The sequence below is a fragment of the Eubalaena glacialis genome, chromosome 7, assembly GCF_028564815.1.
Source record: "Eubalaena glacialis isolate mEubGla1 chromosome 7, mEubGla1.1.hap2.+ XY, whole genome shotgun sequence".
Taxonomy (NCBI): Eukaryota; Metazoa; Chordata; class Mammalia; order Artiodactyla; family Balaenidae; genus Eubalaena; species Eubalaena glacialis.
Genome location: NC_083722.1, coordinates 60847168 through 60872590, shown reverse-complemented (window position 1 = coordinate 60872590; position 25423 = coordinate 60847168). Strand labels below are relative to the sequence as shown.

Here is a 25423-nt window from a genome sequence, read left to right as displayed (position 1 = left end):
CACATGACCATATTTCTAAAATGTAGCATTTAAAACAAAGTGGCTTTAAAATCATCATGGAAAGTAAAATTGCATTCTTAAATGGATCAACTAGGTGTTAAAAAGGCAATCATTTCTATTGTCATAATATTCATTAAATGTCATTAAAAATCACTAGCGGTCCTTTGATGTCAATAGATGTTCACTGAGATACGCTTCTTTGACAACTCGCATTGCAACTAACCACTGTGTAAAAATGCAAATATACCTCATACGACTTGGTTTCCAAGTCTTTAATGTAGTCCTCGGCATCGGGCAGGCTCTTGTAATAAGCCATGTTTCTCTTCATCATTTCATCATCAGGATGCTTCAGTAGAAAGGTGTGAGCAGCTGCAATGGCTTTTGGAAGATTATTTGCCTAAAGTACAAAGAAGAAAGAGAAAAGCTACTCAATGGGTGGTGAGCGTGAACGTCTGTTCAGTCCTTCGGCAACTTTGTGTTTCTACACAATGTTGGAAGCTAAGGGTTCAGTGATATCCAAGACCCAGAAAGACCTGGCCCAGCCACTCTGGAAGAGTGTTCATTCCCTGCAGGTGAGTAGATGGCCTTTGTGTGCCTGTCCCGATCTACGCCCTGCAGTCTCCACCCTACCCTGCCCTGCCCAGGAGGCTGGTGTACAGGCTGTCACAGCGGACTCCCTTGCCCCCTAGCTTCCAGTGGGTTCATCAATGAGGAGCTCCAACAGGAGCCCAACAGGAACCCAACAGGAGACTGAAGGAAGGGAAGAAAATAAGGCTGGGCCGTTAGTGTCCTGGCTCTCTCCCTGCAAGGTCGCTCCCTTGACTGAAGGTCACAGCCCCTCTCAAAGGGGGCCTCTCCTTCCGGTATCTCTCCTTCTGGCTTCCAGCAATTGGTCTCTCCCTTGCCCCTTCTGGCCTGGGCGGGGGAGTGTCACACCTCACTGTCACTAGCCGTTGTAAATAACTGCTTTATTAAATGTTCCTCCAATTACCCAGTATGACTATATCACATCTTTTCTGCCAGAACCTTGACAGATGTATCAATACTTTCCCGAGTCTCTCACAGAATCTCCGCTTCACTGTTCTCAGTGACTCCCACCACCTCCTCACTTACTCATCCATTCACTCAGCAAATACTTGTTGCAAGCCTCCTACATGCCAGGCACTGTTCTAGGAAATGGGTCTGTAACAATGAGCAAAACAGGGGGAAAGAATCCCTGCCTTTACGTACTGGACATGCAGGTGAGCCCTCCCTATTCCCGTAACCTTGATCAAGAGCCTCTTTTTTTTTGGTGGGGGGACGTGCCTCCTTATGACCTGTTTATTTCAAGTAATTGACCCAACCTGTACTAAATGGATTCATTTCCTCTCTCTCTCCTCTATCTATACATATAGATACACACACACACACACACACACACACACACACATATATCATATACATGGGTCTACAGGTGAATACTTGCAGATAGACATGTTGACATGTAACTTTACTCTTTCATGGATATATGTGTACTAATATATTTTATACACTATATAATATATAATGTAATATATGTAATACATTATAATTAAAATGTATATAATTATTTTTGTAAATAAGTTCATTTGTATCTTTTTTTTTTTTTTTAATTTATTTATTTATTTATTTATTTTTGGCTGTGTTGGGTCTTCGTTTCTGTGCGAGGGCTCTCTCTAGCTGTGGCAAGCGGGGGCCACTCTTCATCGCGGTGCGCGGGCCTCTCACTATCGCGGCCTCTCTTGTTGGGAGCACAGGCTCCAGACGCACAGGCTCAGTAGTTGTGGCTCACGGGCCTAGTTGCTCTGCGGCATGTGGGATCTTCCCAGACCAGGGCTCGAACCCGTGTCCCCTGCATTGGCAGGCAGATTCTCAACCACTGCACCACCAGGGAAGCCCCATTTGTATCTTTTTTCTTAGATTCTGCATATAAGCGATATCATACGATATTTCTCTTTGTCTGACTTACTTCACTCAATATGACAATCTCTAGGTGCATCCATGTTGCTGCAAATGGCATTATTTCATTCTTTTTTATGGCTGAGTAATATTCCATTGTATATATGTTCCACATCTTCTTTATCCATTCATCTGTCGATGAACATTTAGGTTGCTTCCATGTCACAGCTATTGTAAACAATGCTGCAATGAACATTGAGGTGCACGCATCCTTTCGGACCGTGTTTTTCTCCAGATACATGCCCAGGAGTGGGTTTGTTGGGTCATATGGTAGCTCTATTTTTGGTTTTTTAAGGAACCTCTGTACTGTTCTCCACAGTGGCTGTACCAATTTACATTCCCACTAACAGTATAGGAGGGCTCCCTTCTCTCCACACCCTCTCCAGCATTTATTGTTTGTGAATTTTTTGATGATAGCATCTTTTGTGTTATCCTGTGTTCTGTCTCCCTGCTTTTCACACCTCTTTGTGGTCTCAGCTAATGTGTTGTCTCCCCCTCCAGACTCTGAGTCTTGAATGACCCAGCAGTGTCATTCATGTCTGCACTCCTGGTGCCTGGCACAGTTCCTGGGACAAAGCAGGACTTGGTAAGTACCAGTGATTTGGATGTAACATCACCACTGCATAATATTTTCATGAAATTAGTTCATGTTTCCCTCTATTTTCCCCTCTCTCTTTTCTCCCCATTAGGTGGTGGTCAGCTGATTCTGAGTTTCACTGCCTCATGGGAGGTAGCTGTCTGGTCAGGACACAGAAACATGACAAAAGCCCCTGTACTCTTGAGAGAACTTGGCAAGTATGGGAAGAGGAGGAAATCGGGAGAGGGAGCTGCAGGAAGAAGCTGACTGGCCTGGAAGAAGAAGAGGGAGGAAGAGGAATCCTCTAGGCCAGAAGAAAGTCCCCCTTGGGGTCTGCAGGGGCAGCAAGGTCTGTGGCCCTTGACCTTCAGGTTTGGCACCTGCAGGCGGAGCCCAGGAGAGCAGAAGTCCTTAGAGAGGAATGGGATGCCCTGGGGGCGGGAGGCTCAAGAGGCGGGCAGCCGAGGATAGGGACACCTCCCTGTGTGACACGCGAGCAGCAAACAGAGGGCCCCCCGCGATGTCCTGGCTCCTCGGTCCCCTGGTATCACAGCACAACCTGGTGGTGGGGAGGGAAGGCCCCCGGATCTCGTGCACACAGACTCCTTCAGCCAATCCAGAGGGACACTCGGGGGCAAGAATTAGGGAATTCAGTTTGGAGAGAGAAAAATAAAGGAATACTTGGCACACTCTGGATTTCCGAGAATCAAAGGATAGCACATACCTGTGCGAAATTGCCCCAGAATGGGAGCCCAGTCATTTGGAGACAATGGCAGTGGCTGCCCTGGAGGAGTGATGGGTGGTGATAAGGACAGACTCCCAGAAGTCAGTGCTGATATTTGGGGAATGCCAGGACCTGGAGTGCGACTGCCTTTTTTTTTTTTTTTTTGGCTTTGCTGCCGGCTGCTTGTGGGATCTTAGCTCATGGACCAGGGATGGAACTCTGGGCAGGTTGGGGGGGGGCCAGAATGGGGATGGGGAAGCACAGAGCCCTAACCACTGGACCACCAGGGAATTCCCAGAACTGCCTTTGAAAGAGTTCTACAGACAGCTTTATACTCCTGGCTGGAAAAAGGCCAGTCTGGCAGCCAGAAGGAAGGGAAGAGTATGAATGCAGCCCTTTTTAAAGCATGTGCCAATGAAATTAGATTCTCTGATTCTCAGAAGAGCAGTTAGAAAGAGTGGAACAGAGTGAGATTTTTAAGGCCTTTCACTCAGGACCTGAGTTTTACAAAATGGAATCCCTTCCTGAAGGATGATTTTATTCATTTTTAACTCCAGCTCTGTCAGCTGGAGCATGGAGCCACATCTTGACAGCTAAACCTCTGACAGACCCCAGGCAGGTTTTAGAGAAGGAGGGGGTGGGGGAACCTACCCTGCCATGGGCTCCTGAGAGACAGCCACCTGCACGAGAGGCTCCCAGTCACCTGCCAAACCAGCCACCCCTCAACCAGGGGAGGACAGAGTCCAGGTCCAGGCAAAGAGGGGGTAAGCATGCCTGCGAGGCAGCCAGCTCTGTCAGCTCAGAGTTCAACAGTCATCAAGGATTTGATAAAGCGCTGGGGCCCACCTGTTCCTCGGCCTGTGGAGAAGATGAGCATTTCATGAAGATGGCGGCCACAGAGAGAACCCACAGTTCATGACATGAACCTAAGTCAGGCTGGGGGCATGAAACCTACCGTGGTTTCAGATCCTGCTAGAGCAGGAAGCACCATCCATCTCCAGTACCTGTCGCCCGCCGTCAGGTGCCAGGTAGAATGAATGTGCCTGTCACCAATTATTTCCTCTCTACCCAGAAACAGAGTTTGAAAATATAAACACCATTACGGAAAAAAAAAAAAATCAGCCATACAATATCATCACCCCAAATCACTTTTTCAGTGATTTTCAGTTGAAGCAATTAAGGGAAGGTTCTGGTTTATTTATAAAATTCTAAACTTCTCCCTGCCCTGTAAGTGATCTCAAAATACTAAGACGGATGGTATTATACTGACTGTTTTTTTTTTTTTTTTTTTTTGGCTGCACCCCGCAGCTTGCAGCATCCTAGTTCCCTGACCTGGGATCGAACCCATGCCCCCTGCAGTGGAAGTGCGGAGCCTTAACCACTGGACCGCCAGGGAATTCCCTATACTGACTTTTAAGTAAGTGATTGTTACAAGACCTACAAAGGGTTTTGAGAGAAGCTATGAACCTGCTAACCTTTGAGGATGCCAGGATGGAGGAAACCCCTGCCTTCTGGTCACATTTTAGCACTGCAGTCCCCTCCTCCCTACAGCACTTGTTTCAAAGTCATCTGTATATTAAAGAAATCAGAGCTTCCACTATTCTCCAGGTTTAAAAATAAAACGTTTTCCCCTTGATTATGTGACTCAAATTTGGCTCAGACTGTATTTGCCAAAAGCTCTACAAAAAAGAGAGAGGATTAAACGAGTCCTTTTTAGCGTAAAAAATACCGCTTGTATGAGTCAGCCATCACTTCTGCATTTCATACATTCTGGAAATGTATTAATCTTATCCCCGTTCTATTTTAAAATTGTTTTTTTATTGCCAGGACAAACATTCACAAATCTGATACTTATATAAAACTGTAACCAGGCATAGAAATAACCCAGCTTTTCTCCTATTTAGGGTTTCTGCTATTTTATGGCTCATATGAATGCAACAGACTCGCAGCTCCGTTTCAGGGAAATATGAAAACCAGATCTTGCAACCCAAAGACTGAAAGCAAAGTTTAAAAAATCGTTTTCGGTTAGAGAAAGTAGAAACTGGACTTTGAGAGGTCTCTATTGGCAAAACCCGGTGAAGACCCACCAAGCTAAAACCTGTTTATCCAGTAACAGGGAATTCAGCCCCTCTTAAAACTTGTGGGTCACCAGAGTAAGGACTTAAAGGATAGAGACTGCAATTTGTGGCTATCTTTAGCCAGCAATCACAGGCAGAATGTAAGCAGCCACAAAAAGAAGGAAGACAACTGTGTTACATTCTAGATGAAAGACAGCCAGCCCAGATCGCCAGCCCTGATGAATCACAGCGCTCAGCTTCTTCTCCTCCAGGCAGGGAAGTGTCCTTCCAAGGAGCCCTGCCCTTTCCTGGCCTTAATTTCCTCTTTAAAAGGAACTGGCCGGCTCCTCAGGTCCTCTTCAGCCCTATTACTGAAAGGCACCACTCACTTGAGAAATGGGATTTTAATGGTATATACCAAAAAAAGAGTCTGTCTTCAAATAACACTGTGCTAGGCGTTCTATGTACGTTCTCCGCCTCAGAACAACCCTTCAAGAAAAGTATTTTCATCTCTATTGAAGATGAAGAATAGGGGGAACAGGATTTGAAGGCGTCCTTTGGCAGCGCGGGGTGGGAAAGAACTAACTCAAGAAAGAGCGGTGGGACGCGGCCCAGGACCGAGGGACAGAGCCTGGGCCTAGGGGCGGGGCCTAGGCTTGGGGGCGGGGCGGGGCGAGGCGGACTTGCCTTGAAGTAGGCGAACTGCAGGAACTTATACGGCTCTCGGCGCTGGAAGTCGGCCAGCACTTCGCGGCTGGGCTGCGACTGGCGGAAGGCCGGCAGGCCCTGCTTGCAGCGCTTGAGGCAGTGCGCGCGGCGCAGCAGGCCCCCGAAGAGGCGCAGCTCCGGGTAGCGCGCGAGGCCGGCGGCGGGCTCGGGCTGCGGCGCCGCGCTGCAGTTGCGGTGGCAGAAGGCCTCGCTGTCGCGTAGCAGGCGGTGCAGCCGCAGGCTGATCTCCAGATAGCCCACGCTCTCCGCCCAGTGCTCGCCGCTGTATTGGTCCAGCGCGTGCCGGTAGGCCGACTCGAGCGGCATCAGCTCGTCCCGAGGGAAGCTGCGGAAACTGTAGCGCTCGTACTGGGCGCGCCCTGAGCGCAGCGCGCAGCCAGCGCATAGCAGCGCCACCAGCGCCGCGGCCGCCCGGCGCCCCGGCTCCATCGCTCCCGGCGGAAGGAAGGAAGGAAGGAAGGAGGGGTGCGAGAAGGAAAGGAAGCGGGAGGACTGAGCGACGCGGCGAGCCGAATGCTGGGGAGGCGGGGACGCCAGCCTCCGGCCCGCCCCGTCCGGCTGCCCCTCCCCACCCAATCCGGGGGTCCGGGCGAAGCTGCCCGCGCGGAGCGGGTGTCCTGGGGAGAGGCGCTGCCCTCTAGTTCCTGCACGATCTAACCCGTCATCCCAGGCTCCACTGTTCGCTCCTTTATAAAGAGGGCGGTCTGCAAGCCAGACGCGGCCCTAATGGATCATAGATCAGCGCTGCTTACACTTTAGAATCTCTTAGAGGACTTGTGAAAACGCAGATTCCTGGACCGTGACCCGAGTTTCTCATTCAGCAAGTCTGGTTGGGATGGGGGTCTGAGGATCTGCGATTCTAACCAGCACCCTGGTGAGACTGATCCTGCGGGTCCACGGCCTACACTTTGATGGCACTGCGACGACCTTACATTTCAATGAGAAAGACAATGCATAAATAAAATTAATAAGGATGTCAGTGGCGCTTTGTAAACTATTAAGCTAATCAGGTTGGAGATGCACACACCTTATGACTGCCATTCCACTCCTCAGAATACGCTGGAGAGCGAATTCCCTGGCGGTCCAGTGGTTAGCACTCGGCGCTTTCACTACTGAGGGCGCGGGTTCAATCCCTGGTGGGGGAACTAAGATCCCAGGAGCAGCGCGGTGCAGCCAAAATTTTTTTAAAATTAAAAAAAGAAAACCAATAAATAAAAGAATACGCTCGAGAAACTTGTATGTGTACATCAAAAGATGCGGATAGAGGGGCTTCCCTGTGGTCCAGTGGCTAAGACTCCGCGCGCCCAATGCAGGGAGCCTGGGTTCCATCCCTGGTCGGGGAACTAGATCCCATATGCCGCGACTGAGAGTTCGCATGCTGCAACTTATGATCCTGCACGCTGCAACGAAGATCCTGTGGGCCGCAACTAAGAGCCGGTGCAGCCAAATAAATTAATATTTTTAATAATAAATAAATAATTTACAGAAAAATTAAAAGGATAGTAGAAACAATTCCTGTATAGCCCTCATCCACATTCACAAATTGCTAAGTTATGCCACATTTCTTTTCTCTATATTTATCTCTATGTTTTTTTCTGAATCATTTGAGAGTACATTGCATACATGAGGTCACTTACCCCTTAATCTTTTAGCATTGATATGTATGTCCTAAGAACTAAACTACAGACAATGATCAAATTCAGGAAACTTAGCATTGATGGAAGACTAATCTATATTCCCTATTCCTGTTTTGTCAACTGTCCTAATAATGTCTTTTACAGCACTTTATACCCCTGGGCAGGATGCGGTCCAATATCCGGTGTTGAATCTAGCTGTCTCTTTTACCTAGTGTTCTGGAATCTGAACCTTCAGCTTTTCTTGTCATACCATTGACACTGTATAAGAATACAGGCCAAAACAACAATGAGATCCACTACACACCTATTAGAATGGCCAAAATTCAAAATACTGACAACGCCAAATGCTGACAAGGATGTAGAACAACAGGAACTCTTCATTCATTGCTAGTGGGAATACAAAATGATACAGCCACTTTGGAAGACAGTTTGGCAGTTTCTTACCAAACTAAACATACTCGCCATACCATCCAGCAATTACATTCGTTGGTATTTACTGAAATAAATTGAAAACTTATGTCCACACAGAAACCTGCACACAAATATTTATAGCAGCTTTTTACATAATTGCCAAAACTTGGAAGGGAACAAGATGTCCTTCAATAGATGAATGAATAAATAAACTGTGGTACATCCAGACAATGGAATATTACTCAGCACTAAAAATAAATGAGCTATCAAGCCGCAAAAAAGACATAGAGGAAACAAATACATTTTACTAACTAAAAGAAGCCAATATAAAAAGGCTATATACTGTATGATTCCAACTATATGGCATTCTGGAAAAGACAAAATCTTGAAGACAGTAAAAGGATCAGTGGCTGCCAGGTGTTGGGGGGAGAGAGGGATAAACAGGCACAGCACAGAGGATTTTTAGGGCAGTGAGACTATTCCGTGTGATACTATAATGGTGGATAAATGTCATTATACATTTGTCAAAACCCACAGACTGTGAAATACCAAGAGTGAACCCTAATGTAAGCCATGGATTTTGGGTGATTATGATGTGTCAAAGTAGCCTCATTGGTTGTACTCAATATACCACTCTGGTATGGGATTCTGATAGCGGGGTAGGCTGTGTGTATGTAGTGGTGGGAGGTATGTGGAAAATCTCTGTACCTTTCACTCAGTCTTGCTGCAAACCTAAAACTGCTTTAAAAATTAAAGTCTATTTTAAAAAAGAACACAGTCCAGTTATTTTATAAAAAGCCCTTCACTGGGGTTTCTCTGATGTTTCCTCACGATTAGATTCAGATTAAGCTCTTTGGACTAGAATACCATCCTTCTCGGCTGTCACAGAAGGAACACACTGTCTTACCTTATCACCTTATCGGTGACATTAATTTTGATTACCTTGTTAAGGTCGTATCCATTTTCTCCACTTCATTTTTTTTCTTTTGTAATTAATAAGTGTTTTGGGTATGATACAGCAGCACAGTTCCTAATAGCAGAAAGCAGAAATAACCTGTCTAAAAACAGAAGAGTGGATTTTTTTTTTTTTTAGAGAGAGAGGATGTGTGCAGAGGAGAATATTTTACAGCAAGGATAATGAAAGAATTACAGCTACACATAACAACACAGTTCAACCTTAAAAAGAAAAAAAGAATGATTCCACTTGTCTAAAAGTTTAAATATATGCTAAAGTACACAAAATATTATTTAGGAATGCAAGTGATACAGTCTTATTTCATACAAACACGCAGGGTAAAACTGTAATGAAAAAGGAGCCATAAATAAAAACTTTGGAGAGTGGTTTCCTATAAGGTGGAAGGAAGGACGTGGAATTGGCAGAGGGTCACAGGAGGGAGAGGGGATGCGAGTGAGTATGGGAACATTCACTGCATCATTTTTTTATGCCATACATATATTTTAAAGATATTATTTTACAGTTCTTTGTTATTTTAAAAACAATTTTTAGGGGAAAAAATTGCAATGGTGATGTAAAGAGAATGAAACAAGTGGATGGGATGGGGGAGGGCGGGAGATTGCATGAGGAGGTGATGTCTGAGCAGAGACCTGAATGGGGTCGTGGAGGTGGTGGGGGGAGGTGGGAGTGGGGGGAAGCCTGTGGAGAGAGCTGAGCTGGGATGAGAGTTTACCTGGTCCCCTGGAAACTCCTGCCCAATCTGTGACCATCTTGCTTGGGGCTTGATATCCTTAATGTACGGAGAACATGAAAAAGTCAATACCCCAATTCCAAAACAGACACACAAAGGGGCCAATAAACAGAAAAGAGTTCAATCCCACTAACAAGAAGTGTACCCTCTTTTTTTCTTCTCATCTGGCTTCCTCTCTTGTCCTTGAAGTCAGTTTAAGTCAACCTGGTGGGGTTAATGGAGAGAAACTGTCATATGTGCACTGTGTCCTCTGCTGAAATATCATCTGGTGTTGGTCACCACTAAGGAGTCAACCTCATTATCTTGGCCCAGCCCCTCCAGGTCCATCAGCTCTATGCCACTTCCAGGGCATTCTGCTTTGAGAGTGGGGTTTGGGAAATCTCTGGGAGCTCCCTGGAGCCCAGGCTACCTCCACATATCACAAGCCGGTGTCCCACAGAAGATGGCTCTGGAGGAGGAGACAAGAAGGGTACAAGAGACGGAGAGAAGGCTACTGTGGCCAGAGTATAAAGAGTGAGGGAGGGACTTCCCTGGCGGTCCAGTGGTTAGGACTCCGTGCTTCCACTTCAGGGGGCCCGGGTTCCATCCCTGGCCTGGGAACCAAGACCCCACAAGCCACACGGCACAGCTCCCCGCCACTAAGAAAAAAGAGTTGGAGAGAGACTGTGGGGCAGCAAAGGTTAACTGGAATTGCCTTTGAGGAGACAGTCGTGGGTGCGCAGGTGGAGGTGGAGGGAACTGTTGCTTCCCATGATAATTCAACACAATTTATAAATGGAAGTGAAACCAGACAATGTCTACAGTGGCTGACCCCTGCTTCCAGGGTCTGTTCAGCTTCACTAGAGCTGTGTCCAAGAGTGTCTCCTCCCTAAAAGGAGCCAGCGTCCCCCAAATGACTTTAATGACAAATTCGCTTTCACATCATGAATTTATTCATTCTTTCAATACACTGTTCAGCATCTACCTTATACCAGGTCCTGCCCTTGGCACTGGAATGCAAACATGAACCAGACATATATCCTCGACTGAAAGGAACTTCCAGTCGAGTAGAGATAAGACATCTATATTTTTTTCATTTGTTCCATTAACCTATAGTGAACTGTTCCATTAACCTATAGTGAACCTATAGGCACTGTATTAAATAAATATCACCTCTTTCCTAAGGGAACTCAAAGTCTGGAGAAGACATAAGTAAACCTTCAATTGCCCACCACCAGAGCTGGAAAGAGTGCTGTGTGGGTCCAGTGGTTATGACACCACGCTTCCACTGCTGGGGGCCTGGGTTCAATCCCTGGTCAGGGGACTAAGATCCCACAAGCTGTATGGCGTGCCCCCCACAAAAAAATTAAATAAATAAAATTAATTAATTAATTAATTAAAATAAAGAAAGATGAGGGCCTGAGTTAAGGCACAGACCATAAATGGCCATAACACAGAGAAAGATAAATGTCATAAGTTAGATGTAGGTAGAGCGGTGTGGAAATTGTTAGAAGGAAAGAACTCCTTCAGCTAGTGCAAGCACTGATTACTTCATTACAAAAGAGGTATTAAATCTGGGACTTGAATTGGGAATGAGTTGTGACCTATGGTCCTAAAAGCAAAATCTAAGAGGACATCCCCAAAACCCACGGTTAGAGAAAGTTCAAGAAATACATACAGGCAACGGTAGGCTGCAGAGCAATTTCTTCATGTTCAACAAATAATTATCTTATCCTGGGCTAGAAAACGCAGGCTGAGGCAAGAATTAAGTGCTCATTCTTTATTTGGGAGGTAAACCCATGACAGTGGGAGAGAGAGGAGAGGCAAAGAGGGAAAGGAAGGATGAGATGCAACACAAAGTAATGTGTTACCACACTGGCTACGGCTTCAGAACAGCCTTGGCATGTGGACCCACTAGACTACGTGGAATGTCTCTGAACAGGCTATACAGAGAAACCACTCCTTGAAATAGTTGATCCGAGGGAAGAAGGGAGAGGTCATTTATTTACTGGCTCTTTTCCTCCTCTGATCTCTGTTGCACTATGGTTCTCTACGGGGGAGTGAACTTGCCTGCCCCTCTGGGTTGCACCACCCAGCCTCTGGCAGCCACGTAGGAAGCATGGTGCTTTGTTCCAGTGAGTGCAGAGGTGTGTAGAGGAGCCAGAAACTCCAGATGGTTGGTTTGGGGCAGATGTGCTGCCAGGGCAGCTGGGGGCAACAGGAAGTCTAGAGCTCTGGAGACAGGTGACTAGGGAATCTGAGGCATCACACAGATAATGTTTGATATAGCAGTTAGAGAGGCTGTGATCAAATTACCATGGTAACTCTCTGACCCAGAAGTTGCAAACTTAAATCTCTCATGGGGCCTGCAGGCCATGTCAAAAGAACAGTGGACCAGATGGAGATCGTTGCCAACTGGAAGAACCTACCTGCCTAAAGAATGTCCCAATGCATATCTCTGATCTACTGTTACCCTGGTATGGCCAGACCTTCTGACCTTTGAAGAGAAACTGGAAATCCAGATTATGTAAATTCCCCTGATTAAATATTGACAATTCCATTGATTATATAAAATTTAAGACACCGATGGGCCAACATGGTGACTGTCAAAACAAATAGCCCTTTGGCCATATCTAGTTGTAACCTTTGATTGAGCTAGAAAACTACTGTGATCATTCAGAGACATGAACCACGGCTGCAGATGTGGATATAAAGAGAGGATATAAAGACAGAGAGGGCTAAATCCGGGGGCCCAGACGAAGAAGAAACAACAGGCCTAGATCAAACACGAAGGGGAAAAAACAACACTGCAAAGAAGCAGCTGGGAGACCATAGGGAAGCAGATGCTTTTGCCAGATAGTGAAGGCGAAAGAAGATAGGAGAGAGAGTGTTTAAAACAAAGTCATTTCCCCCCCCTCCACTAAGGCCGGCCTCACTTGGGGCATTTGTTTTTAGATCTCAGACTCCTGAAAGGGAGTTCGAGGACATGGTGACAAGGGCATCCTAATGCTCATGACTGTCAAGAGGGATGCGCCAGTCCTGGGACACAGCTGTTAACTTTTATTGGTATTGTGGGGAAACTGTTGTCCAATGATTTCACAATTTTATCTTTTTATTGTTTCATAACCATACCCATCAGTTGGTTGCACAATTTAACCCCAGGATACAGGTCTTGGGACTTACTGTATCAGAAAACTCAAAGACTCGTGAGAAGCATGAGGAATTGCTGCACATCAGAATTGTCCGCATCTGTTAGCAGGAGGCTTTATTATTTATTTTTTAAATAACTTTTTATTTTCATATAAGAATTGCTATATGCCCTTTACCTAATTCATCAATTGTTAACATTTTGCCTTATTGCCCTTATTTGCTCCATAATCATGTACATCTAATAATATGTATATTATGTATTATGTATAATTTTATATATAAACATATACATATGATCATTTGAGAGGAAGTTGCAGACATTATGCCCCTTTACCCCTAAATGTTTCAGAGTGTATTACCTTTTTTTGTGTGTGTGTGATTTTTTTTAACAATTTTTTTAAAAATTTTATTTATTTATTTTTATTTTTGGCTGTGTTGGGTCTTCGTTGCTGCACGAGGGCTTTCCCTGGTTGCAGTGAGCAGGGGCTACTCTTCGTTGTGGTGCACGGGCTTCTCATTGCGGTGGCTTCTCTTGTTGCGGAGCACAGGTTCCAGGCGTGCAGGCTTCAGTAGTTGTGGCGCACGGGCTTAGTTGCTCCGCGACACGTGGGATCTTCCCGGACCAGGGATCGAACTCGTGTCCCCTGCATTGGCAGGCGGATTCTTAACTATTGCACCACCAGGGAAGTCCCAGAGTGTATTTCCTAAGAACATAACCACTGTATTGTTATCAAAATTAGAAAATTTAATCTTGATACAATATTATTTTCTAATCCATAGTCTATATTCAACTTTTGTTAATTGTCCCAATAATGTCTCTTGTAGCAATTTTTTTTCCTGGTTCACAATCCAATCTGGGATCATGCACTGCATTTAGTTGTCATTTCTTTTTAGTGGAGGCCTTGTTTTTTCCTTGCTTTTAACATCTATCATTTAGTATTCCTAAAACCTATTGCAAATTACAATCATTTTAATAGAACTTTAAAAATATTAGAAATGTAAAGTTAGCTAAATTTTTACACTGAAATACAGATCATAACTGACACTGGGGGACTTCCCTGGTGGTCCAGTGGTTAAGACTCTGAGCTTCCAGTGCAGAAGGCTCGGGTTCGTTCCGTGGTCAGGGAACTAAGATCCCACATGCCAAGCGGTGCAGGCCAGAAAAATTAAAAAAAAGAAAGGAAAGAAAAGAACTGACACTGGAACTTGAGGAAAGCTCTGTTAGGACCACAATGGAAAACAGGTCATTCAAAGGGAGATTGATTCTTGTTCTAAAACTTTATTTATTTATTTATTTTTAATTTTTGTTGGAGTATAGTTGATGTACAATGTTCTGTTAGTTTCTGCTGTACAGCAAAGTGAATCGGTTATACATACACATATAACCACTCTTTTTTTAGATTCTATTCCCATATAGGTCATAACAGAGTACTGAGTAGAGTTCCCTGTGCTATACAGTAGGTCCTTATTAGTTATCTATTTTATATATAGTAGTGTGCATATGTCAATCCCAATCTCCCAATTTATCCTAACTTGTGCAAAGCCCTGTTAGGATAGAAAAACAAAGTTTTTACCTGTTATTGGGCCACATATGTCTCTTCCCTTCATTGTTCTTAGGCTACTGATGAGGCCTCTGTGCTTCTCAAGCCACCTTTGGTGAAGGATCACTTTTGTTTCTGCGATTATCAGTGCTCTTTCCCATCTTTCAAGGACTGATCCGGTTGTACAAATTTATAACAATAAATTACTAGAAAAAAGAAATAAAAATAGACATAAAATTCACATCTAATTTTTTCATTATTAGATGCAACAGACAAACTTTCTCAAATTGCTATAAGTTTCCAAATACCTACTCTGAATTTCTGTACCTACCTTATGTCACTGGTCCTCGGACCACACTTAGAGTAGCACTGGTCTATATCAGAGCATGCCGCATATATAGTTGTGTGTGTGGACATCTTTCTACTGGAAGTGATTCCCTATGGGGTGATAGCCTTCTCAAGGTCATTTCATATTCCGCACAACCTGGAGCAGGAGGTTTACACACCAGCACACACTCTATATGCACACTTGGACAGGAACTATAAATAAAGTAGGCACAGAAGCATGGCCTTGTAAAAGTAATTCGGGCTCTAATAAACTATAGTGGAAAAGGATATGAAAAAGAATATATTTTGCTGTACACCGGAAACTAACACAACATTATAAATCAACTATACTTCAATTAAAAAATAAAAATAAAAAATAATTCGGGCTCTAAAGTCAGGCAATGAGGGACTTCCCTGGCTGTCCAGTGGTTAAGACTCCGTGCTCCCAGTGAAAGGGGGCTCGGGTTTGATCCCTGGTCGGGGAACTAAGATCCCACATGCTGCACAGCAAGGCCAGAAAAAACCAGAAAGCAACAGAAAACAAATAAAGGACTAAATGGCGAATACCCTTGTAACCACCCTCTAGTTCAAGAAACAAAACTTTGTTGCCCTTCCATGGGGCCCCTCCCAATCTCAGGCCCTCACCCCCACAAGTAACCACTATTCTTGACTTTTATAATCATCGCTCACAGTGTTAAAATCCAGACTAAGTTTTAAAAAGATGCACAAGTTGTAAAAAATAGTGCTAAAGAAAAAAATTATTCTGACACTTGCTAAAATGGTAAGGAAGACTTCCTTCAAGACTTTTTGTAATAAGGGTCAACTCTACTGCCATAGGTGGGGAGGGATGGGTCTCAATTCTAAGTACAGCAAAGATAGCTGGGGATTTACAGTCAGCAGAGAGAAGGGCTTGTTGGTGAAAAATTATAAGAGGAGATCTCAAGGGATTCTTGCTAAGGGGAGGTCAAGGACTTAGATGTCAAAGAGAGGTGGGGTGGGAATGAGGACCTTGATCAGATAACAAGAATTGGGGGATTGTTCCTAAACTGACTTAGCAGGATTCTTTGCTAAGACTGGACAATGCAGGGCAGGCAAGGAGAGGACAGGCACAGAAGGCCAAGGTCCAGGTCTAGAAGAGTCTAAAAGAGTCTCTAGTCAGAGGAGCCTAATTAAAGTTTAGTCTAGGAGTCTGTCAATAGACCGCATAATTTAACCGTACATTTGTTTTTTTTGTTTTGTTTTGTTTTGTTTTTGGCTGCACCCTGAGACTTGTGGGACCTTAGTTCCCCCACCAGGGATCCAACCCAGGCCACCGCAGTGAAAGCGCTGAGTCCTAACCACTGGACCACCAGGGAATCCCCTAACTCTACATTTTTATTTTTCAAAACTAAGTTAACAATATAAAAGTCGAAAATATTTAAAACGAGTGAATTTTGTGGAATGTTGATTATAACTCAATAAAGCTGGAAAAATACATATATTTGAAATCGATTTCCCTAAAGGCTCCTTCCTCTGAGAAAGGGGGGATTTTCAGAGAGTTCGGGGAACTAGGTAGGAAAGACTTAACTTCAGACTCATATCTAGTGGTTAACCAGCGGTCCTGGACACGTTAACTCACACAGTAGAGACTTCGTTTTCACGAGTGGAAAACTTGGATAAAACTTGTATTTTATGCCCAGTTGACAGATCTGCGGCATCGCAGGGATGTTGAGAGGCTCAAGGGCAAAACTGAAAGATGGGAGGTGTTGCTACTCTTATCTCTCAAAACCCAACGATGAAATAAAAATTCCGCAGCCCCTGGTGCTTTGAGGGTTGGCATTCGGAAATATTTCGCCACAGTTGAAACACACCTCTAAATGTATCAATAACCTGGAACAGTGGTTCTCAAACTTTAGCGTGCATCGGAACTACCTGGAGGGTTTGTAAAAATACAGATTTCTGGATCCCACCCCTAGAATTTCTTGGGCGAGGACCTGCTATTTCCATTTCTAACACGTACCAGAGACAGGATTGGTCTAGGGAACCACACTTTGCAGGCCCCTGGTTTAGTCTTCCGGACAGCCCCGTAGGCAGGGCTGGGAGTCCATCTAGCCCACTTAGGTTTATCTGGCCTCAACTTCCCTCTTCTGTCCTATCAAGGGAACCAGGGAGCAAGGAGACCCCTGTTAAAGTCCAACCCCGAGGCGCGTTATCAAGCTGCTGACAGCCAGGCCTCCTGAGGGTCTTTGCAAAAGGCCCCTCCCTCCGGCGGAGGCCTGCCAGGGCCAGATAACACCATCCTGCTGTCACGCGGCCGCGCTTGGCTCCAGGCTCCCGCCTCCCTGGGCTCAGGGCTGGGCGGGGCGGGGGGCGCGGGGCGGAGCCGGCGAGGGGCGGTGCCAGGCCGCGGGTCCTCAGTCAAGTGACACCCGGCTGCTGCCGGGGCGCTGACTGTGGAGCCAGGAGGCCGGAGGGTGGATATGCCAGGGGTCGTTCGCATCCTCTCCCTGCTGCTGGTGCCGCTGCTGCTGGGCTCTGCGCGTGGCTTGCACGTAAGTCCACAGGACCCCCGCGCAGGAATGATGGATAGGGGACAGGCTGGCGGGGGACCGGGCTGGTGCTGCGGCCACCTGGGGTCCCAAAGGGCGGAGGTCCTGGGACCCCAAGGCGCGCCCGGGCCCGCAAGGCAACCGGGGGAGCTCAGGCAGTGGGCTGAGCCGGCAGAGGGCCGGCCGGGCGGGGCGAGCTTCCTTACCCGTAGGTCTGTTGCTCGTGTGTTCCGCCCCTGCCGCCTCTTTTCGCTGGGACCTACTTCCTTATTGGTGCAATGAGGGGCTGAGATGAGGTGCTTTCCAGCTTTGCGGGTTTCCGGGAGGGGGATTCCAAGTAGCGCGCGTTCTTGGAGGGCGCCTTGGGCTCTGGCTTGGCGCGCCCTCCCTTCGCTCTGCGGAGCGCTCCGGAAGGAGAAAAATGGCGTCAGGAGAGGCCCCCGCAATGGGAACATTGGCTTAATTACCTTCGAGGTGTTATCTTTTCGGACATTTCGTGCCCTTTTCGGCCCTTCCCGCCGCCTACTTTTAAGGCTTGGATTTTACAAACCTTCAGGGTTTGGCGGTGGGCGAGAGGCAGGCTGCAGGTAGCCGCCAGCGTTGCTGGAGGGAGGTCTGGCGGGGCGAGGTGCTGGGCGGTGCGGGGCGTTCACGATTGCGGGAGAAGAACTACAGCCTCAGTCCACCCGGCAGAGCTAAGGCAGGGGCCGAGGGAACTCCGAATCGCTCCTGGGAAGGTCAGCATCACGGCCTTGGAAAGGTGGGGTGGATCTGAGGGGGGGGGGGACCGGGGGATTGAAACGGGCGCCTGTCTCTGTGCACGTTCAGGGAACCAACTTTGGTTCCTCCAGAGTTCGGGTGGGCTGAGTCTGGGACTTGTTTTATAAGTGGAAAATGGTGAACTTTGACTTGCAAATTACACCTTTGATAAAAGGCTTTCAGTAAAGTGCGTAGGGCAGGGAAAAAAAAAAAATATATATATATATATATATATATACACATTTTTATCTTAAACCGAGGTTGAGAATCTTATTTGGAAAACAACTGCTGAAAATATTTTCATTTGGGGTTCTTCTTGGGAAAAGGTCACCTCAAATGACTATTTGCTAACCTTTGTCTACCTGGGTCTGTGCTTCCCCTGCCCCAGTTTTTTGTCTGGGAGCCCTGGAGTGGGAACTAGCCAGCTATGAGAGCCACAAGAGAATAGTTCAAGGGTTCAGTGGCAGAGAAAGATAGGGAGAAGGCAGATCTTAACCAATATCTAGGAGGGTTGTGAGACGGGAGGGTTAAGGATTTATGGAGGAGGAGCTGGGGGACAAGGCAGCCTGCCATGTCGTGGTTGCTCATTATCCTTGAGCAGCATCATTCACAGGGGCTGCCCTGTGACTGCCAGGAGGCTGTCTTCACCCCAGGGATCCTTATGTCAGGTGTCTAGGTGTCCCTCCTGGGCCTAGAGCTGAAAAAGATACCAGCCGACTAGCTTTCCATGATTTCCTTCTTTACATTTATTTACAACAGCGGTTCTCAAACATTAACTGTCCTAGAAGTTAAAACCGAACATTTTTATTAACTTACTTAAGAAATCATAAAATCATTATATGTTAATAAACTTTATATATTTCTTGAAAAATAATATTTCTTCCCAAATTTTAGGGCGAAGAGTGACATTGTACATTTTTGCAAATCTCTTTCATGTCTGTCTTAATAGATGATAGTTGGATTCTCATAGCTACTTCTGCATTCAGTCTTGCTATATCACATGTCGTGTAGCCTCTGGAAAACTTCACTGTACACTCATGAGAGAATGATTATGGCTTAGTACTGTTTTTGAAAATAGTTTTGACTTAATGGACCCCCTGAAAGGGTCTCCCTGGACCACACTTTGAGAACCGCTGGTTTAGAATAATGTTTTTCTTATTATAAAAGTTCATACACATTATGGAAATACCTTAAACATACAGAAAACTGTAAGAAGATGAAACTGCCCATCCTGTTATAATCCAACGTGTTTGTATTTCAATAATAAAATGTAGCAACTGACTGGTATTTGAGTGGCTTGGATTCAAGGTGGGTTGGGCAGGTGTAAGTGGCCTTCAGGTTTTGACTGGGGACAAGGAAGCTCTCATATCCCACAAAGCTGACGCCGGTTCCTGGTTGCAGGCGGAGCTGACCTGGAAACCTGTCCTTGGCCACTGTCCTATCTAAGGAGCTCACCTTCCAGAGCCCGCCTGCACAGAACTGGCAGGGGACCCTCTTAGGAGCAGAGGTGATGGCGATCTTCAGGCAGCTGTCCCTGGGCGCAAAGGCCGCCCTGGCAGCCGGCACTGTCTTCGTGTCCATGGTCGTCTCCCGCTCCTACCTGGCGGAGAGCCTCGAGCTCAGGGCCTGGCGGTGGCTGTTCCGCCTGCAGCTCGCCCTGTTTGCCAACTCGCTCATGCTCCTCGGTTCCCTCTACATCTGGCGAAGCACCGTCAGCAACCTCAGCCACTCCCCTGCTGCAGAGTCGGCCTGTTTCCAGCTTTGGAAGATGGCCGTTGTGGCCTTCCTGGCCCTGGCCCATTCCAGTTTCTTCACCATGCTCTTTCTAGTGGCCGAGGAGCCCTATCTCTTTTCCCTGGCGGCCTACTCCTGCCTCGGGGCATACATCATCATGGTCTGCTTCCTCTGTACCCTCAGTGGCATGGAGCAGGCCTACCAGCTCCTGGCCTTGCGCGCCGGCAGGGTGGTGGGCAGCCTTGACAAGACAAGGAAGCTGGCACTCAGGCCAGCGCTGGCGGTGCTGGTGACCGCCGTGCTCAGTGTGGTAGGGCTGCTGAACGCTGCCCAGCCCCCGGCTGTGAAAACCGTGGAGGTGCCCATCCATTGGCTGCCCGCCTCCATGGACAACCTCAAGATGGCGCTGCTCTCGGACATCCACTTGGGCCCCACAGTGGGCAGGACCAAGATGGAGATGTTCGTGAAGATGGTGAACACGCTGGAACCGGATGTCACAGTGATTGTGGGTGACCTGTGCGATGCCGAAGCCTCTGTCCTCCGGACGGCCGTCGCTCCTCTGGGCCAGCTTCGTTCACGCCTCGGCACCTACTTCGTCACGGGGAATCACGAGTACTACACATCAGATGTCAGCAACTGGTTTGCGCTGCTGGAATCCCTGAACGTCAAGCCCCTTCACAATCAGAACGTGAAGATTTCTGCCACCCAGGCCCAGCCTGGCGGGGGTGAGGATGATGACTGGATCTGCTTGGCTGGGGTGGACGACATCGAAGCAGACATCCTGCACTACTCTGGCCACGGCATGGATCTCGAGAAGGCTCTGGGGGGCTGCAGCCCGGACCACACCACCATCTTGCTAGCTCATCAGCCCCTGGCTGCCAAGAGAGCTCTCCAGGCTCGGCCAGATATCAACTTGATCCTTTCTGGGCACACTCACGCTGGGCAGATCTTCCCCTTGAATGTGGCAGCCTATCTCCTGAACCCCTTCTTTGCTGGTCTGTACCAAGTGGCCCAGACTACATTTGTTTATGTGAGCCCAGGCACGGCCTACTATGGGATACCCATGCGACTGGGCAGCAGGGCGGAGATTACAGAGCTCATCCTGCAGCGGGTTCCCTGAACCCACCCCTGCCCCGTGCGCCTCCTCATTGCCCTTGCCCTCCGTCCCCGACCCTCTGCAGAGCAGGCTGCCTGCTTTATCCCCTCCAGTCTCTCCTGCCAGCACACGCTTGTCACAAGACTGACTTGCACCGTGATCAGTGGTGGGGCTGCCTGGCAAGTCCAGGCGAGTTAACTCTATAGATGGCCATCTGCTTCTTTGTGTGCATTTGTGAGGCCACTAAAATCACATGTGTAGGAACAGGCATCTATTTTCCAGATAATGTGGAGTAAGCCCTCCTCCTCTGCAGAACTCATGGGGATGAACTGAATCAGGGGGTTGCTTGAAGGGGATGCCTGTGGAAAGTGGAGTAGGGAGGGGACTCTTGGTATTTTAAAAGCTTCTTTAGGACTTAAGCAGTGTTCAAAAGCATTGATCCAGAGCTTTCTGGGGAAGGGGCAGTGTGGCTAGGTAATCTGGGAGAACTGGCGAGATGGAGGCCTCTCTGGCTGCTGGAGAAGAAGGTTTTCTTTTCCCCCTTGGTTCTATCAGAGTCACCTTTACTGAGAGCATCAGCCAAATCGGCTGGAATATAGGGCTCATCCTGTTCCGGGCCTTGAGTGATGCTGTCTGATTGGCTGTGCTCCTGGGCCTTTGGGGTTGGGGGTGGGGTGGAAGGATGGGAACACTGGTAGGTGAATGAAGGTCATAGTGCTGCTGCCTAGGAATTCAGAGGGTGTTTGCCAAACTTGGCTTCTTTTATACAACACCTGGATGAGGTGATTAGGGACAGGCGACTTTCCCCAGCTGAGAGATGAGGGAACCGAGGCAAAGGGAGGTAGAGCACTGACAGCAGCACAAGGGTTATGGGAGATGCCGGCTGGAAGCCAGGTTTTCTGCCTCCCAGGACCAGTGTTCTTCCCACTGCCTGATGGTAAGTAGCTGTACCCTGACAGGCGAGGACAGTGTTCAAACACAAGTAACACTGTAACGAGAACAAGCAAGGGCCTATAACCTGATGCCCTTTTGAAGTGGTCTGCTTGAGGCCGATTTCAGTTCACAGTAACTACGTGAGCCGGACGTGGAAGGGGGTCGGCCAGTTTCAGTGTAGGATGGCTGTTAGCCTGGGGGGACAGTCAGGAAACTGGAGTGCACACCCTCCACCCCAGGTTTGGGTCAGAAACAGAGGTTCGCTCTCTACCGGTAGGGAGATTGAGGCTTGCATGGCGAGTGGCAGGGCAGTGAGCTCCCGCGGGCCCCAAGGCCTTCCCTCCCTGGGACCCCTGGCTCTGGGATGCTGGGCTGTCCTTCCTGCTGTTGGCTCACTGCCCCCCTTCCCCCCCACCAGCCTGACCCCATCAGAGCTGTCCTAGCGCTCTGGCCACAGAACCAGACGGCCATCCCTGAGCTGGACCCTCAGAAAAAGAGGCAGGGGTTATCGTGTCTGGAGCAGCCCCACCCTCGCTGGCCGGCCTCTGTGCCAGAGGTAGGATACCCTTTGACCCTGGGGTAGCAATAAGGCCTGATAGACAAGGCCTCACTGAGAATCTTTCTGCAACAGGGAACTCTGACTGGAGGGCCTCACCCTCCTGTTCTCTTGTCAGGCAGCATCGGGCAAATGACCTCACTGAGCCTCGGTTTCCCTCACCCTGAAATGGGGATAATTATCATATCTACCTCAAGATTGTTTTGCAGGGAGGGTATTAAGACATGGCGCAGAAGTTGCTTGTGGCTCAGTCACAAGGAAGCACTTGATGTTGCTAATTTTTAAACATCCCGTGGGGCCTGCAAAGGGGCTGTGTTGGTCACAGGTGCACAGAGAATTTATGGAGCAGCCAATCCTGGGGAGCAGGAGTGGGTACCATGCTGCCTGCCACTGGGGCCCAGTGATTTGTCACAGCAGCAACTGCTGGGGTTGCTTTCCTCTGTCTCTTGCCTGTGTTATTGTCTCCCTGTGCACACTCAGCCTGGCCAGGGCAAGTCTCTCCATTTTCCCCGTTGTCCTCTTGGTTGGTGGAACCCTGGGGGCTCCTGGGGACCACCTTTCTTGTTTCCAGGCAACCAAAGTCTTGACAGCGGGTCTTCCAGTCAAGTTTAAAATGTATCTTTGAGTTGAGATTTCAGTGGTTTCCTTATTATTTACCCCCTCGTGTTTAATCATCCTTACAACCAGGAATAAGTTTGGAGAAAAACTTATCCAGAACCAAGCAAAGGACTCTGGAGAGCCTTTCTTTTAACACATTTTGCAGATGGTGGGGTTATAGGAGGGGGAAGTGCTTTGCCAAGGGCAATACCCAGCTCAGCTCAAGTTTCCTGACTGCCTTCTCAGTGGCATCACTCAAGCTCCCCACCTCAGGAAGGTCACTTCCAGACCTTCTCACTTTCTCGTGCTCTGACCCCAGTTGGGATCACCCCCAGTCTACACTAGTTCTGCCATTTGTCTTCCACCTTTTGGTGCAACGGGTCGTGTGTGTCTCCTGCTCTACCAAGTATTATTTCACTGGTTTCTTGATTTGGGATCTTTCTCATCAGTGCCCTGAGCTGGATGGAATTCGCTTCCATCAGTCCTGCTTTTCATCTTGCACCTTCTTGTCTCTTCTCTTTCCCTGAGTGCCAGCATTTTTCGATCTTGAGCACCTGTCATCCCTGCTCTGAAGTCCTTGCTTGACTGATTCCTCTCTTAACAGAAACAAGACAGGTCCATCTTCTGTGCCTGAGGAATAGTCAGCAGCACCTTCTCACACTTGGTTTGTGTTCCATGATGTGGTGGAAGTTTTCCCAGCACAAATTTCTCCATTTGTGTCCAGATATGGTCCTGGTGGGCTGCTCTCCACGGCCCCCTTGGTACCTCTGTTCCCTGTTCTTCACTCATTTACCTTCTTTGATTTGTTTATTTATTGCCGGGGGAGGTGGTGAGAAACATTTACTTGAAGCTTGAAAATGCTTTCAATTTCATTCTAGTTTCTTTTTAAAAATCTGTTAAATGCAAGCTAAAATGAAACAAAGCTTTCTAAAAATTAACAATAGCCTGTGTACTGTGATACTATTGTTATAAAACCTCAATACATTAATCCTACTGCCATTCATTCCAAACATCCATCCGTCCAACCATCCTTTTTTCCCCTTATTTTGTTTGTTCTTTTTAAAATCTTTTTATTGTGAAAATTTGGAAGTATTCACAAACTAGAGAAAGCAGCAACAGAATCCCCATCACCCAGCTTCAACATTTGTGACTATTCTACTGTTCTTTCTCATCTACCCCAGCCCTACACTCTTTCTTTTTTGTCTGGAGTATATTAAGGCAAATCTTAGAAAATATAATTTCACCCCCAAATGCTTCAGTATGAATCCTTTTAAAAAAAGCATATCCATAATGCTGTTATAGCCGATGAAATTCACAGTAATTCTTTAATATCATCTTATACCTAGTTAGGAGACTTGGGGCTAGAAGTTAGGTTTTCTACCTCTTAATAAAAGTATTTTTTCCACTGTCTGAGGATTAGGTGGCTGTATCGATTACAGGTAAGTATAGGATTCAAATGCAGTTAACTGTGTAAAGAGTTAGTTTTCAGTTTTTCCTGATTATCTCAATTGTCTTTTTTGTGTGTGTGATAGAAAAACACATAGCATGGAATTTATCATCTTAGTGATTTTTAAAAATTATTTAATTATTTAATTATTTATTTATGGCTGTGTTGGGTCTTCATTTCTGTACGAGGGCTTTCTCTACTTGCGGCAAGTAGGGGCCACTCTTCATCGCGGTGCGCGGGCCTTTCACTCTCGCGGCCTCTCTTGTTGCGGAGCACAGGCTCCAGACGCGCAGGCTCAGTAATTGTGGTTCACAGGCCTAGTTGCTCCGCGGCACGTGGGATCTTCCCAGACCAGGGCTCGAACCCGTATCCCCTGCATTGGCAGGCAGATTCTCAACCACTGTGCCACCAGGGAAGCCCATCTTAGTGATTTTTAAGTGTACAGTTCAATGGCGTTAAGTGTATTCACATTGATGTACAACAGATCTCCAGAGCTTTTTCATCTTGCAAATGTAAAACTCTATACCCATTAAACAACAACTCCCCTACCCACCCCCAGCCCCTGGTAACCACTACTTTACAGTCTGTTTCTATGAATCTGACTACTCTGGGTACTTCATACAAGTGGAATTATATATTATTTGCCTTTTGTGGCTGGATTATTTCACTTGGCATAATGTCCTCAGTGTTCATCCACATTGTAGCATGTAACAAAACTTCCTTCCTTTTTAAGGCTGAATAATATTCCATTGCATGTATATACCACATTTTGTTTATTCATTCATCCATCAGTGGACATTTGGGTTGCTTTCACCTCTTGCCTATTGTGAATAGTGCTGCTGTGGACATGGGTGTGCAAATATCTCTTTGAGACCCTGCTGTCTATTCTTTTGGATATATACCCAGAAGTGGGATTGCTGGATCATATAGTAGTTCTATTTTTCATTTTTTGTGGAAA

At 47.0% G+C, this 25423-nt stretch overlaps 3 protein-coding genes and 1 long non-coding RNA gene across 7 annotated transcripts in view; 2 read left to right on the top strand and 2 right to left on the bottom strand.

Moving 5' to 3' along the window:
* The window catches only part of CRTAP (cartilage associated protein), a 33703-nt gene extending 27140 nt beyond the window's left edge, over nucleotides 1-6563 (bottom strand). The window contains exons 1-2 of the mRNA XM_061195240.1: nucleotides 6023-6563; nucleotides 248-397 (exon numbers count right to left, since the gene is read on the bottom strand). Coding sequence (XP_061051223.1) covers nucleotides 248-397; nucleotides 6023-6493 — 621 coding nt within the window. The 5' untranslated portion in view covers nucleotides 6494-6563. The remainder of the gene's footprint in view (nucleotides 1-247; nucleotides 398-6022) is intronic.
* A 6823-nt stretch (nucleotides 6564-13386) lies between these two features.
* LOC133095305 (uncharacterized) lies at nucleotides 13387-17819 on the bottom strand. Its single transcript, XR_009701579.1, has 3 exons — nucleotides 17550-17819; nucleotides 14522-14694; nucleotides 13387-13651 (listed from the first exon to the last, which is right to left on the bottom strand). It is a non-coding gene; the product is annotated as an uncharacterized LOC133095305 (long non-coding RNA).
* The window catches only part of GLB1 (galactosidase beta 1), a 90998-nt gene continuing 82760 nt past the window's right edge, over nucleotides 17186-25423 (top strand). For all 4 annotated transcript variants that reach the window (XM_061196465.1, XM_061196464.1, XM_061196466.1 and 1 more), the window contains exon 1: nucleotides 17186-17346. In XM_061196465.1, coding sequence (XP_061052448.1) covers nucleotides 17275-17346 — 72 coding nt within the window. In that variant the 5' untranslated portion in view covers nucleotides 17186-17274. The remainder of the gene's footprint in view (nucleotides 17347-25423) is intronic.
* Nucleotides 19613-21008, top strand: TMPPE (transmembrane protein with metallophosphoesterase domain). Its single transcript, XM_061195239.1, has one exon. It carries the CDS (start codon nucleotides 19613-19615, stop codon nucleotides 20954-20956), a length of 1344 nt encoding a protein of 447 aa, XP_061051222.1. The 3' UTR covers nucleotides 20957-21008.